Source organism: Eumetopias jubatus, unplaced genomic scaffold (assembly GCF_037043125.1).
Source record: "Eumetopias jubatus isolate StellerSeaLion01/CBP00866 unplaced genomic scaffold, mEumJub1_p1.0 scaffold_8, whole genome shotgun sequence".
Taxonomy (NCBI): domain Eukaryota; kingdom Metazoa; phylum Chordata; class Mammalia; order Carnivora; family Otariidae; genus Eumetopias; species Eumetopias jubatus.
In genome coordinates this window covers 18755663-18768288 of record NW_028274814.1, presented here as the reverse complement: position 1 = coordinate 18768288, position 12626 = coordinate 18755663, and the positions used below count along the sequence as shown (strand labels likewise).

Genomic DNA, 12626 nt, shown 5'->3' with positions numbered 1-12626 from the left:
TCTAGGGTGTTGGAGGTCAGAAAAATCTAAAGGGAATATCAGGGATTTGTGGGAGTTTAGGCAGGTATGGTAAAGAAAGCTTTCTACATGGAAGGAAGATTGGGGCTCATGAAACCCAGGTATACGTGTAATAAATGCGCAAAAATAACCAGTTGGGTTTCATACTCTGAATGGAGAAACCTATTGCTGGAATGGAAGTTGCCTTATTAAAACCATTTATTTGTTTCTCAACTAGTGAATTTGGAAACCTACCAAGTTGCTTTGTAGGGGTGTGTGGGCAGAAAGGGGAGGCTTAACTGGAGTCACTGGTTGCCCCAATTCCTACTTGAACCAAATCAATACAACATTTGTCTGTTTAGGAGTTGATATTTTATGTAAGATTTCATTTGAGAAAAAAAAAAAAAAGGAATGGTTCTTCTGCTAACTGTCTAGAAACCATTAACCCAGGACCTCATTTAGATTCATAGACTGTGGCTTTCTCTAAGGCAGTACCATAACTCGGGGGGCCAATTCTCTACCTCTCCAGCCCATGGCTTCCTGGGAATCTTGACACTGCACCACCAAAGGACAAAGTGGACCCTCATCCAAGGTGTTGAGACTTCCGTTGCTCTGGGATGTGATACAATACAACAATACAACACACTAAAATGCACTACAATACAGCATTGCAGGTAGAGCGGGCTCATTAGGGTAGAGCACACACAGGTTTTGAGGCTCAACATATAAAAACCAGATACAATTTTTAACATTCCATTTTGAACTGTTTTATTTCTAATGTTTTGTTTTCCCAAAATAATACATATTCATTTAAAAAGATTGTCAAATAAACATAAGCAAAAAAGAAGAAAATGGAAATGAACCATGATCCTGTAGACTAGAGATTTAGAACTGATAACATCTTCGTGAACATACTTCACTTAAGGAAACCCATTTTGTATCTTTTTTCCTAACCGTATGTGGTGGGTATCATTCTTATTATTGTATCTTCTTCAGTACATGGTTTTTATTGGTTGAATAATATTCCATTATATTAACAAACCCTAACTTATTTAACCATGATTCATTAACTAACCACTGTTGTTGGACAACTAGATTCTTCTCCAGTTTTTAACTACTAAAAGCGCTATTGTTAGGACTCTTGTTCAGAAGTAAAAAGGGTTGCAGAAAAAAGAAGAAGGATGTGGTGAGAATGAGCAGGGTGTTGTGGTTTGAGTTGAGCAGGGGAGGCAAGCCATGTGTGGAGCGCACATGCATGGATGGTAGAGGTGGTCAGGGTCTGCGGGACCCTGTGCTGTGTATGAGAGTTAGAAGCCACTTGTAGGTGACTGGCCAAGCAGTGGCCAGGGGCAGAGAGAGTTAATGGCCACTGGATGACAGCCGAATGATACCAGGAGGATGACCACAGAGTGTCCTCAGAAGACCCTGAGCATCTGCACATGCCCAGACTCCTTGGCAACGACACTTGCCAGAAGAAATGGGACTATTATGGACTGGCTGCACATGCAGACAAATACAGAGGGGGTCATTCATAGGGGATTGTACAAATGGGATAGCAAGATGGTTTGGCTGCATTGGGGATATCTGCACAGTCAGAGACGACTTGCTAGAGGTGAGATCAACAGGCTATTTGAGTGGAAAACATCAGAGCTCTGCAGAGGAGGTGGTTTCCACTGTCACATCAGTAAGAAGTGCCAGGTATGATGTTGGCAGTGTAAGGTTTTCGAATAAATCTGCTCTCAGTGGCCCTAGTCCAGTTCTTACTGCGTAGTCTCTTTAATACCCAGAGACTGGGCCCAAGTGCTGCCGGATCTCAGCAGCATAGACGATTACTTCTTTATGTTAAATGCCTAGACGTACAGTTTCTGGCTCCAAGTATCTGCAGGCTTTTAAGGTTTTTGACAGGTGTCAATCAACCAAATGACCCCCTATAAAGAATGCCCTAATTTACCATCTAAACAGTAGTGTAAGAAAACACCTGTTTGTTCTCAACCTTGTAACTTTGGATAATATATTCCTCTTCATCTTTGCCAGTTTCATAGGCAAAAATAGTATCTTATTGTTTTAACAATTTGCTTAAGGTAGTAGTTGTGTTGAGCATTTTCTCATAGGTTTCTTGGCTATTTGTATCTTTTAAAAATCATTTATTTCTGTCCTTGATTTGTTTTTCTGTTGATTTGTCCATTCCTTTGTTGTTTCTACTACTGATTCATGAGTTCTGTAAATAGTAAGGACGTTAGTTAGAATGGCAAAAATTGACAAGGCAAGAAACAACAAATGTTGGAGAGGTTGTGGAGAAAGGGGAACCTCTTACACTGTTGGTGGGAATGCAAGTTGGTTCAGCCACTTAGGAAAACAGTGTGGAGGTGCCTCGGAAAATTAAAAATAGAGCTACCCTATGACCCAGCAATTGCACTCCTGGGTATTTACCCCCAAAACACAGATGTAGTGAAAAGAAGGGCCATATGCACCCCAATGTTCATAGCAGCAATGTCCACAATAGCCAAGCTGTGGAAAGAGCCAAGATGCCCTTCAGCAGATGAATGGATAAAGAAGATGTGGTCCATATATACAATGGAATATTACTCAGCCATCAGAAAGGATGAATATCCAACTTTTACATCAACATGGATGGGACTGGAGGAGATTATGCTAAGTGAGATAAGTCAAGCAGAGAAAGTCAATTATCATATGGTTTCACTTATTTGTGGAACATAAGGAATAGCAGGGAGGACATTAGGAGAAGGAAGGGAAAAATGAAGGGGGGGGAATCAGAGGGAGAGGTGAACCATGAGAGACTGTGGACTCCGAGAAACAAACAGAGTTTTAGAGGGGAGGGGGGTGGGGGGATGGGTTAGCCTGGTGATGGGTATTAAAGAGGGCACGTTCTGCATGGAGCACTGGGTGTTATTCGCAAACAATGAATCACGGAACACTACATCAAAAACTAATGATGTACTGTATGGTGACTAACATAATAAAAAAAATAAAAAATAAAAAATAAAAAAATGGTAAAGACATTAAACTTTCCCTGTCAGAAATATATATTTCAGTTATTTGCCTTTTAATTTTACTATACTGTTTTTGATATAGGAAATTTCTAATTTTGACAGAATCCAATCTATAAATATTTCCTCTCTGGACTCTATGAAGTTATGCTTTAAAAATCTTTTTTTCACTCCAAGCTGATATAAATATTTACCAATTATCTTCTCAAAAATTTTGTAGATTGAAATGTTTCATGAAGAGAAGTTGGAATCTCTGTAGGGTATAAACTCATTAATTTATAGGTAACCAATAAATCAGGAATGATAATCGGTATATTTATTTACTTGATCTGGCAAAGCTTTTAGACCCTGCCTTTATTGTATTTCTTTCCACTTCTCCTGATATTTCCAACATAAAAAAAGAACTTAATAGAGTGCTTTAAAAATGTCAGTGCCAGTCATAGCAACCCCAGATAAGCTGAATCAGGATCTCTGAGGATGGGACTTGGGCATATTTAAATTTTTAAAAACAAAACCTCATTGGATTCTGATTGGTATCCTCAATTGTGAGCAGTGGTTTTCACTTTTTTACTACACATTCGGATTGCCTAAGGAGCTTGAAATTTTTCTGACTCCCAGACTGAAACCTAGATAATTAAATCATAATTTTGGTGGAGGATAGGGCCAGGCACAAGTAATTTTTAAAACCCCCCAGGTGATTTACACTTGTGAATGTGATTCAAGTGGATGGGCAGAAAGCAAGCAGGGGCAGTTTATACCTGTTAACACCTCAATGTCTTTGGGAAATAGGAAGCAAAATTACCTGCAGAGAGCACTGGGGATGGATGCAAGGGAGAGAATCTGTAACAGGATGGGTAAGGTTTGGAATAATAGCTGAGGGTCAAGGGCAGGGAGATGGATGGATGAGAGACGCATAGGGTTCAACAAAGGATGGAAACCAGGAATTTGTCCTGCAACCAATCAAGATTATGAGAGCTTTCTTCAATGATACTGAGAAATCTGGGCATTGATTGTAGAAAAGATGGAACTGAAGGGCTGATCCAGGTTTAGGGGTTCGCAGAACCTGAGTGGAAGAAGGAAAAGGATCTGTTATTTTATTAGTTATTTCTTCTTATTGAGTTATACAATTTCTTAAACGAATGACAATGATGATTTTTATTGAATTTCTAAGCTATTTCCAGTGAATCATGGGCCACCTGTGAACATATATGCAGGGACTCACCCGTTGGGTACTCACCAGAGGCATCTTTTCACAATACATATGCGTGAGCACTATCTACTGATCAGTACACCAGGGGACAGTTGTTGGGGTCTCAGCATATACAGTTAACTTCTTCAGGTTAAATGCCTTAGACCAGCAATTTCTGGCTTGAAGAATATGCAAGGCCTGGCATCTGCAATTTTTAAAAGTTCCGCAAACAGTTCTGAAACCCACCCTGACAGAGAGCCCCTGGTGATAGGAAGTATTGGGAATTGTGACATATACCAAGTTAAAAGCTGAGAGCCCAAATCCAAATTCCTGAAGCTATTTGCTTTCCAGATTTCCTTGAAATGGAATGCAACACACTTCAACCAGATAGAATGTAAGAGATGCCACAGACAGTAAAGGGGGGAAAAAGGGACGCTGCTTTTCTCTGAGTAAAATAAATGGCACGTTGAGTTCCCCTTTGTTTCTTTTTAAGAAAAAGCTTATTATACAATATGAGCCCAGCGTGTGAGCTGGGTTTCCATAATGTGTTTTGCAATGGCTTTAGAGAGTGTGTATGAGGAACACTGTGTTCAGGGCCATGCCAAAATGGGGAGTATTTCCTTCATACCCTCCTTTTGCTACTTAGAAAAAGGAAGTTTCAGAAAAGTATGTACGTTAGTTCTAGGATTTTTTCCCCTTCTCAAGAAATAAGTAGCTATTTACCAGACTGGGATGAGAGAAGAGCAGAATTTCTGATTTATACCTTCTAATGAAGTACCAGCTGTCAGGATTAGGTCAGTGGGTATTGGGCCAGAAACTACATTGTAGCAATCCTCATGCCAAAACACATAGGACATCAGGTGCTATCAAATTGTGACCCTTTGATTAGGACAACTTTACATGGTTATAGCAATTCGGCATTTAATTTTTACTTTCTTCCTACACGGGGAAAATTTATGAACAATTTTAGTATATCAGGTGAGATTCTTGAGATTTGCAGGATATTTTCAAAGTAAATATTTTCGGGAGACTGATAGAAATAAGGGAGCATGAAGAACTCAACATGCATTACTTTGTTACAATACCAAGCCTTGTTCTTCCTATCATTATTAGTCAGCAAAGATTATGGCCCCAGATCGAAAGTAAAGGCATAGGTCATTGATTTTCAATATCTAGATTTTCTTGGGGTACCTGGGGGTGGCTCAGTTGGTTAAGTGTCTGTCTTCAGCTCAGGTCATGACCCCAGTGTCCTGGGATGGAGCCCCATGTCAGCTTTCTGCTCAGCAGGGAGCCTGCATCTCCCTCTCCCTCTCTTCTTCCCCCAGCTTGTGTACTCTCTCTCTCTCTCTGTCTCTGTATGTCAAATAAATAAATACAATCTTTTTAAAAATATACAGATTTTCTTGTCTTGGAGTGAAGAGAGAATAAAGTAGGTTGTTGAGCTGATGGTCTGCATAATGTATGGACGTCCTTGGTCATTTTGTGCTAAACATCGTGGGGTTCTTTGTATGGAGCACCATTTTGCTGTGGCTCTGCTTGCACCTGTATTTCAGAACCCCGAGTCCCCCTATTTCTGGATGGGGGTGGTATTCTTAGTCTGTGTCCTGTGGACTCACAAACACTGTCTTCTCAGAATCACACGGGGGCATTTTTGTCCTTTGACTGGCGAGCCCTGATGCCGCCGGTGCCTGGGAAGCCTTTGCAAGGTCTTGAATCAGACTGCTGCTGTAGGAACCATCTCCCGTTGACGTCTGTCCTAGTCCTGCTGGGCGATGCCAGTGACACTTCGCTCTGGCTGTGATCCTGGGCCCAAAGCTGTGTGTGACGTCTTCTCTCACCAGTGAGCTGAGCATGTGCCCAGGCCGTGCTGCCAGGACCTCCTAATGTCCTCCAGGGCTTGTTAGCTGTGTCAGTTGCATAGTCTCGCTTAAAGAGCTCTCTCTAGGATCTAGACCGCAATCTTAGGGCAGACCCTGTGCAGGACTCTGGAGACCTTCTTCCTGTTGAATGGAGGGTAGAGGGGTGTGTGTGTTGTTAATCCACCTGGCTTTAATGCTCTGGCTTACTTGCTTTCATGCACATTCCGCCTGCAAGATGCCCACTGCTCCCTTATGTGAACAGACCCCTGAACAGGAATGTCTCCCATCTTTTATACAGCAAATCTTTGGGGAGGATCTATTGCATACCAGGCACTCTGCTAGGTCCTGTGGGTACAGTGGTGAGTGAAAATGGGCAGAGTCCCCCTTTTATGGTGCTCTCGGTTTAGTGGACATAATAGCACATCAATAAATTACACTAGCAAATGTGTATAATTAAAGTTGAGGCAAGCACTCTGAAGGCTAAAAACAGGCTCATTCCCATGTGTGTCCATCTCTGTCACCCAGCTTGGGTTCCTGCTGGGATTCCAAGCTTTGTTCTGTATCCAAGCACTTACTAGTAGAGGCATTTCAAACCATTTCAAAGTCTAGAATTATTTATATTTGGAAATAAGATACCCATATGCTTTTTCAACATTTTACTTTACTTTTTATGTTTTATTTAAATATAGTCAATATTATATAATAATTATCATATATTAATATATATGTTATATTTATAGTTGTCCATATATTTAATATATTATAATGATTATAATTGTTATATTATTATATATAATATAATATCTTGTCCAGGAAGGTGGTCTTTAAACTATCCAACCTTCAAGCTGCAGCAGACAAAAGAATTTTCTTAATATTTTACATTGCCTAAAATCCAGAAATGATACATCTATTTATTCTCATGCCTGGTAGGGAACTGGCAGTGAATAGGCTTTGGAATGTACTGGGAAACGGTATAATGCTTTTTCTAAGGAAAGTCCATGAGCTCTTTCAAAATTGATGATGGTTTGAATATTTGTCTTGAATTCATTATTATTATGAATTATTATTATTTGGTGAAGACTTTCCTACCACTTTAAACACAGGTAGTAGTATGCTGGTCAATGTTTAAACCACTGTCTCTCGAGGGAATGCAGGGGAAGGCCATGATTGGTAGCCTTTGTCCATTTCTCTGGTGTAATTACTCCTACACTTGATCTTAGTCAAAAGGCCGAGAAGCGATCTGGTGTAATTACTCCTTCCATGACCATTTTCAAGCTACCAAGGTGATGTCACTGAACACTGATCATGGAACTGGGAAGAGATGCGCATGATAGACTCTTGTTAGCTGTTGTAAGTTGTCTCTGCCTGAACTGGCTGTATGGGTGAGGTAGCATTTTTCTGTGTGATCTGAGCAGGCAAATATGAGAATTAAAGTCCTGAGCTCATGAAGGCTCTCTAGTATGACACAGTTTCTCAAACTTTTTGACTCCCGCCCCTCCATAAATGGGATGAGGGGTAACAGTGTAACTATAACCAAAGTTTAACAAACTGTAATCACTTTTACTATTTACTGCATTCTTATATTTAGTGATTGCTGTGTTTGATTCGCTTAACACACATATGGCTATTGCTGTGTGTCAGGCACCATTTTAAATGTTCTACATATATTGACTTGCTCAGTCCTCATAACCACCCTGTGAAGTAGATGCTGGTTTCATCATTTATTACTCGGCGATGAAGTCACTTGTCTTCCAGAGCTCAGATGTGCTGCTGAAAGAAACAAACTATACACAGTCCAGTTGAGTTTAACTGGTAGATAGCATCAAAATAACAATGTATTATAAGTGCCTTGTTGTGTATTTTAATTTATTACATTTTTTCCATGACCAAAAGTGCTTTGTGTGCTTAAAATACTTTAAGATATTTGTAATGACTATTAATTTTCTTCTTTTCTAGATTTTTTTCCCTCAGAGTGTTATTTCTAATTCATTAGCATTTCACCTTCTCTAGAACATTTTCTTTCAGGAAAAATAGATTTGGGGGACTGTTTATCAAGACTATGTCCTTTCTGGTTCCTCTGCCTTCCACTCTCCCTCTTCAGTGGCTTTCCATTGAGCTTACAAGAAAGTCCAGAGCCTTTATCATGGCCCATAAGGTGCCACACAGTCTGACTCTGCCTCTGATAGTGTGATCTAGAGGCAAAGGGTTTGAGGTTCAAGTTCTGATCTCTCTCCTTGCTATCTCTGTGACCTTAGAAACAATTGTCAATCTCTCTGTGCCTTAGTTTATTCATCTTTCAGGTGGGAAAATAACGGCATCTATGGTATAGAGTTATTCTAAGGATTAAGTGAATTAATGCATAGAAAGGGCTTAAGACAGTGCCTGGTATATAGAGAACACTTACTAGGTTTGGGCTCTTCTCCTCTTATTCTCCCTCTGCTTCCCCAACTCCTCACAAAACTTTCCCTCTTTCGATCCCTCTGGCTGAAAAATCTTTGCACATGCTCTTTCTACCACCTAGAATATTCCTTTCTCCATTCTTCACCTAATTCGTTCCTACTTATTCTTCAGGTCGCTGCTTAACTGTCCCTTCTTGAATGAGCCTTCCTGACCTCTAGTCTCACTCAGACCCATACGAAAGTCTCTCATCACAGAACTGACCTTCTTTTTAAAGCCCTGCCACATTTTATTCTTCTGTATTTATTGATGTGATCACAGGTGACAGCATGGTGAAGGTGGCACTGTTTTCGCAGTATTTGCTACCATTCTCTATGTCCGGTTGAAACTTGGTATGGCACTCTAAAATCTGTCTGCTCCTAATAGACAACTGGGAGCCTCACTAGTGCATTTTTAGTATCAGCTCCATTCCTGTCTTGGCTTTAGGTGCCTTTCCTTATGATTCTTTTTCTTTTATATTTAAATAACTCTTATTTCTTTCCTATTCTCTTTGCAAGAGGCATACAAGTTCACTTTAGAAAATTCTCCACTACTGATTTGTTATGTTATTCTTAGGTTTTCCCTGTAAACTATCTAAAACTTTGGGGAACAATTTAGAGATAGAAATACATCAATACAAAGAAATAATCAAGGGGTGCCTGGGTGGCTCAGTTGGGTGAGCGGCTGACTCTTGGTTTCGGCTCAGGTCATGATCTCGGGGTGGTGGGATCAAGTCCCCTGTTGGGCTCCACTCTGGGTGCGGAGTCTTCTTGTTCCTCTCCCTCTGCGCCTCCCCCCCGCTGATGCACGCTCTCTCTCAAATAAATAATTTAAAAAATAGATGTGAATTACCTACTTAAACATTTACCTGTGATTAAAATTACATGTTCTTAAGTATTTAGCTTGCACAGTGAAGACAATGTTGTTTTGGCGACTGGCATCAGATGTAGGGAGCTACAGAATGGCTGTTACTTTTACTTTTTGCAGGGAAATGTCAACCTCTAGGGAAATGACTAGATCTCTTTCTTCATGCTTAGATCTTTTATGGATTTTGCACAAATAAATACCCTTTTACCCCAATAGGACACTAACAGCAACAACAAAAGAACAAAGTGGAAATTAAAATAATAATTTGGAGGGGAACTAGTTATTGAATCAAATGGAATAGTATTGAGTACATGAAAGTTTACATTACTTGGGGGTAAATTTGGGGTCTACTCGAATGACCAACCATTTCTTGGCTTCTTCAACACTACCTTGCCCTCTGGCAGGCCAACAGAATTCTCCAGCCAATAGTTCTAGTACTTCTCCCTTGGAAAGAAGACAACAGAGTCCCTGTACCTCCAAATCTAAGCTAGTTTCTATTGAGCTGTGGAGAGATATGAGGCTCCCAGCCCTAATTTCACCAAATACGCACGGGTTGGTACTTTAGTATCTTATAAAAAGATGAACTCTAGCTAAAAATTCATTGTTCATCCCACAGCTCTTATCCACAGATATTAAGATTCTTACCGTTTAAAAATGTTAATGTGTCACGTCTTAGCTTGCCACTTACTGGCATTGAAACAGTGCTGAATTTGCAATCATCCTCCAAAGCCTACATTATACACTGCATTATTTGTGTTGACAAAGGAATTTGGATTTCCCTTCAAATAGTTTTATCTACTAAGACAGGTGAAGGAGAGTTCTCCAGGACATGACATACTCTAAGAAACATAATTTCCATGTTGTTTTTTTTCTTTTGTAAAATGAGAGCTATAACCGCTGCCAGTGAGCATCTGAGTTTAAAAAAAGATGATTTTATGAATATTAAAATAATAGTAATATATAATTTTCTTTCTTACCTGACTATTCTTTATTAAAATGATACTCATTCGTGCTACTGTGTCATCTAAGATTGGTAAAGAAGTTTCTAAGGGTCCTACCATTTATTTATAAATGATTCATATCAGAAGTAAGTACTATTTCAGGGCGCCTTGGTGGCTCAGTTGTTAAGCATCTGCCTTCGGCTCAGATCATGATCTCAGGGTCCTGGGATTGATCCCTACATCGGGCTCCCTGATCTGTGGGAAGCCTGCTTCTCCCTCTCCTACTCCCTCTGCTTGTGTTCCCTCTCTTGCTATGTCTCTCTCTGTCAAATTAATAAATAAAATCTTTTTTTTTAAAAAAAAGTACTATTTCATCAAGAATTTAGATTATCTTTTTAGTTTTTCGATTTACTCAATTCACACTTAAAATTTTAAAAAAGAAAACCGAGGTTTGTTTGTTCTTTAAACAGCTCCTATTTATAGTAACCAAACATTTTATTAGTCATTAATCATAATTTATTTATTTTAAAATGTTTTCACATCAGTTCAATATAGTTCAACAAATTTTTATTGACTTCGTGTCTTTAACCTTTAGAGTTATTTTGTCTTATCAAGTAATATGGCAACTCAGCATGTTTGCTAAGTAAACTTTGTTAAGACCTAACAAATTCTTAGCCAAAAAAAAAAAAAATGGTGCTTAACTAGATGAATGTTTGAGGAATAATGTGCTGTACCATTTATGCATAAGAACCACACTATCAACATCAACACTGGTATTAAGTTTGAGATTTGAGGATCCCTCCATAATTCCCCAACATCAACACACATGTGTGCACAGAGAGGCACGCGCATGAGTGCATGCACACACTCACACACGATGTGAAGTTCATGAGAAAATAGCCTCCTCATTCAGATGCCTGTTGTGTTGATCAGGGATAGCCTTGTGGCCACAAACAAATTGCTTTAGTCTGATCAATTGTACTGACTGGTTCAAAAACTCTGAGGATAGTAGAGTTTAAAGAATCTTGGACTGAGTGGCACCCTTCATGAAGACTTTCTCATGGTCAGTTGGATTCCCTCTCAGGACCAAACTCCAAGCCTGGAGATCTGGACTGTAGTGATCCCTGTGGACTTCCTGTAAAAAATGACAGCATTGGACCATTGGACTTTTAGGGTCATTTGATTTTATGATATTTGTATGTTTTATAATTAGTACATGATGTATTGCCTCTAGACAGTAATAGTAGTCATAAAGTTAAGAGATTGTCAATTGGGGTCAAACAGATCTGGGTGTAAATTCCAACTCTGCCCATTACTAACTGTGTATTTGAATTGGTGTGTCATTTCGCCTCTTGGGCTGCAGTTTCTATATTTATAAAATGGGATAGTAATCCCCATCTGCCAACTTTTTTTCTGAGGATTAAATGAGATAATGTGTGGAAGTGCTTAGCTCACTAACCAGTCATGGCTAGTACTGTGAAATGGTAGAAATGACTTGGGATCCATATCTAGAAAAATACGAAAATATGAAGAACCTTCTCTGCCTCTGTTTTTTGTTTTTTGTTTTTTTTTTTTTGGTCATTATGCCTCCCATTTTTGTCTGAAGTTCTATGTGTAAAACAGGTGTCAAACAAGAGAACACTTACAATTTTATCTTTAAATTTTAAAACTTAAGTAAAATTGAAATAAAAACTTTACATACAATTTAAACCATTTTTAAATTCAAATAAATCACTTTGTTGCAGGTAACGACGATAGACGCAATCATATGGCTACTTTGCAGGAAATAAAAACTGTGACGGACCAAGTGAAGCAAAATGAAGAAAACCCCTCACCTCCGCAGCCAGCCAGGAGGACCCAGGCGTCACTGCCATGGGCCACAAGGATGCAGAACCCCACTCCAGTGCTGGCGAGACCCCAAGAGCCCTCCTTTCACTCGGGAGTCCTGGGAGAAATGTCCCAGCAGGACTACCGTGCCCAGATCTTCCTGTGGAGCTTTGTGCTGTGGTCTGACACCATAGAAATGGTGCGTGTGGCTGGCCACCCTGCCGTGTATAAGTCAGGCTGGCTATACCCAGTCTACATATTCAGTTTTATTTCTCTCCTTCGAATTATATTAACTCCTCAGAACCCTCTTCTGAATTCCCTGGGCATCCTTCTCCAGGATTTACCCTTTATTTTTGTCAGAGTTAGTTTAGTCATTGCCCTGGGAACCATTACTCCTGTACTGGGTCTTTGTAAAAACATACTAGTGACTCTCTCTTACGTGTACTTCAATCACTTAACCAAATTCAGGGCTTTCTCTACTTTTGAAATGTCTTCATTCTAA

At 39.6% G+C, this 12626-nt stretch overlaps 1 protein-coding gene across 1 annotated transcript in view; it reads left to right on the top strand.

Moving 5' to 3' along the window:
- The window catches only part of TMEM236 (transmembrane protein 236), a 32053-nt gene extending 19427 nt beyond the window's left edge, over positions 1-12626 (top strand). Inside the window, exon 4 of the mRNA XM_028114083.1 lies at positions 12043-12626. Within this exon, the coding sequence (XP_027969884.1) occupies positions 12043-12626 (584 nt within the window). The remainder of the gene's footprint in view (positions 1-12042) is intronic.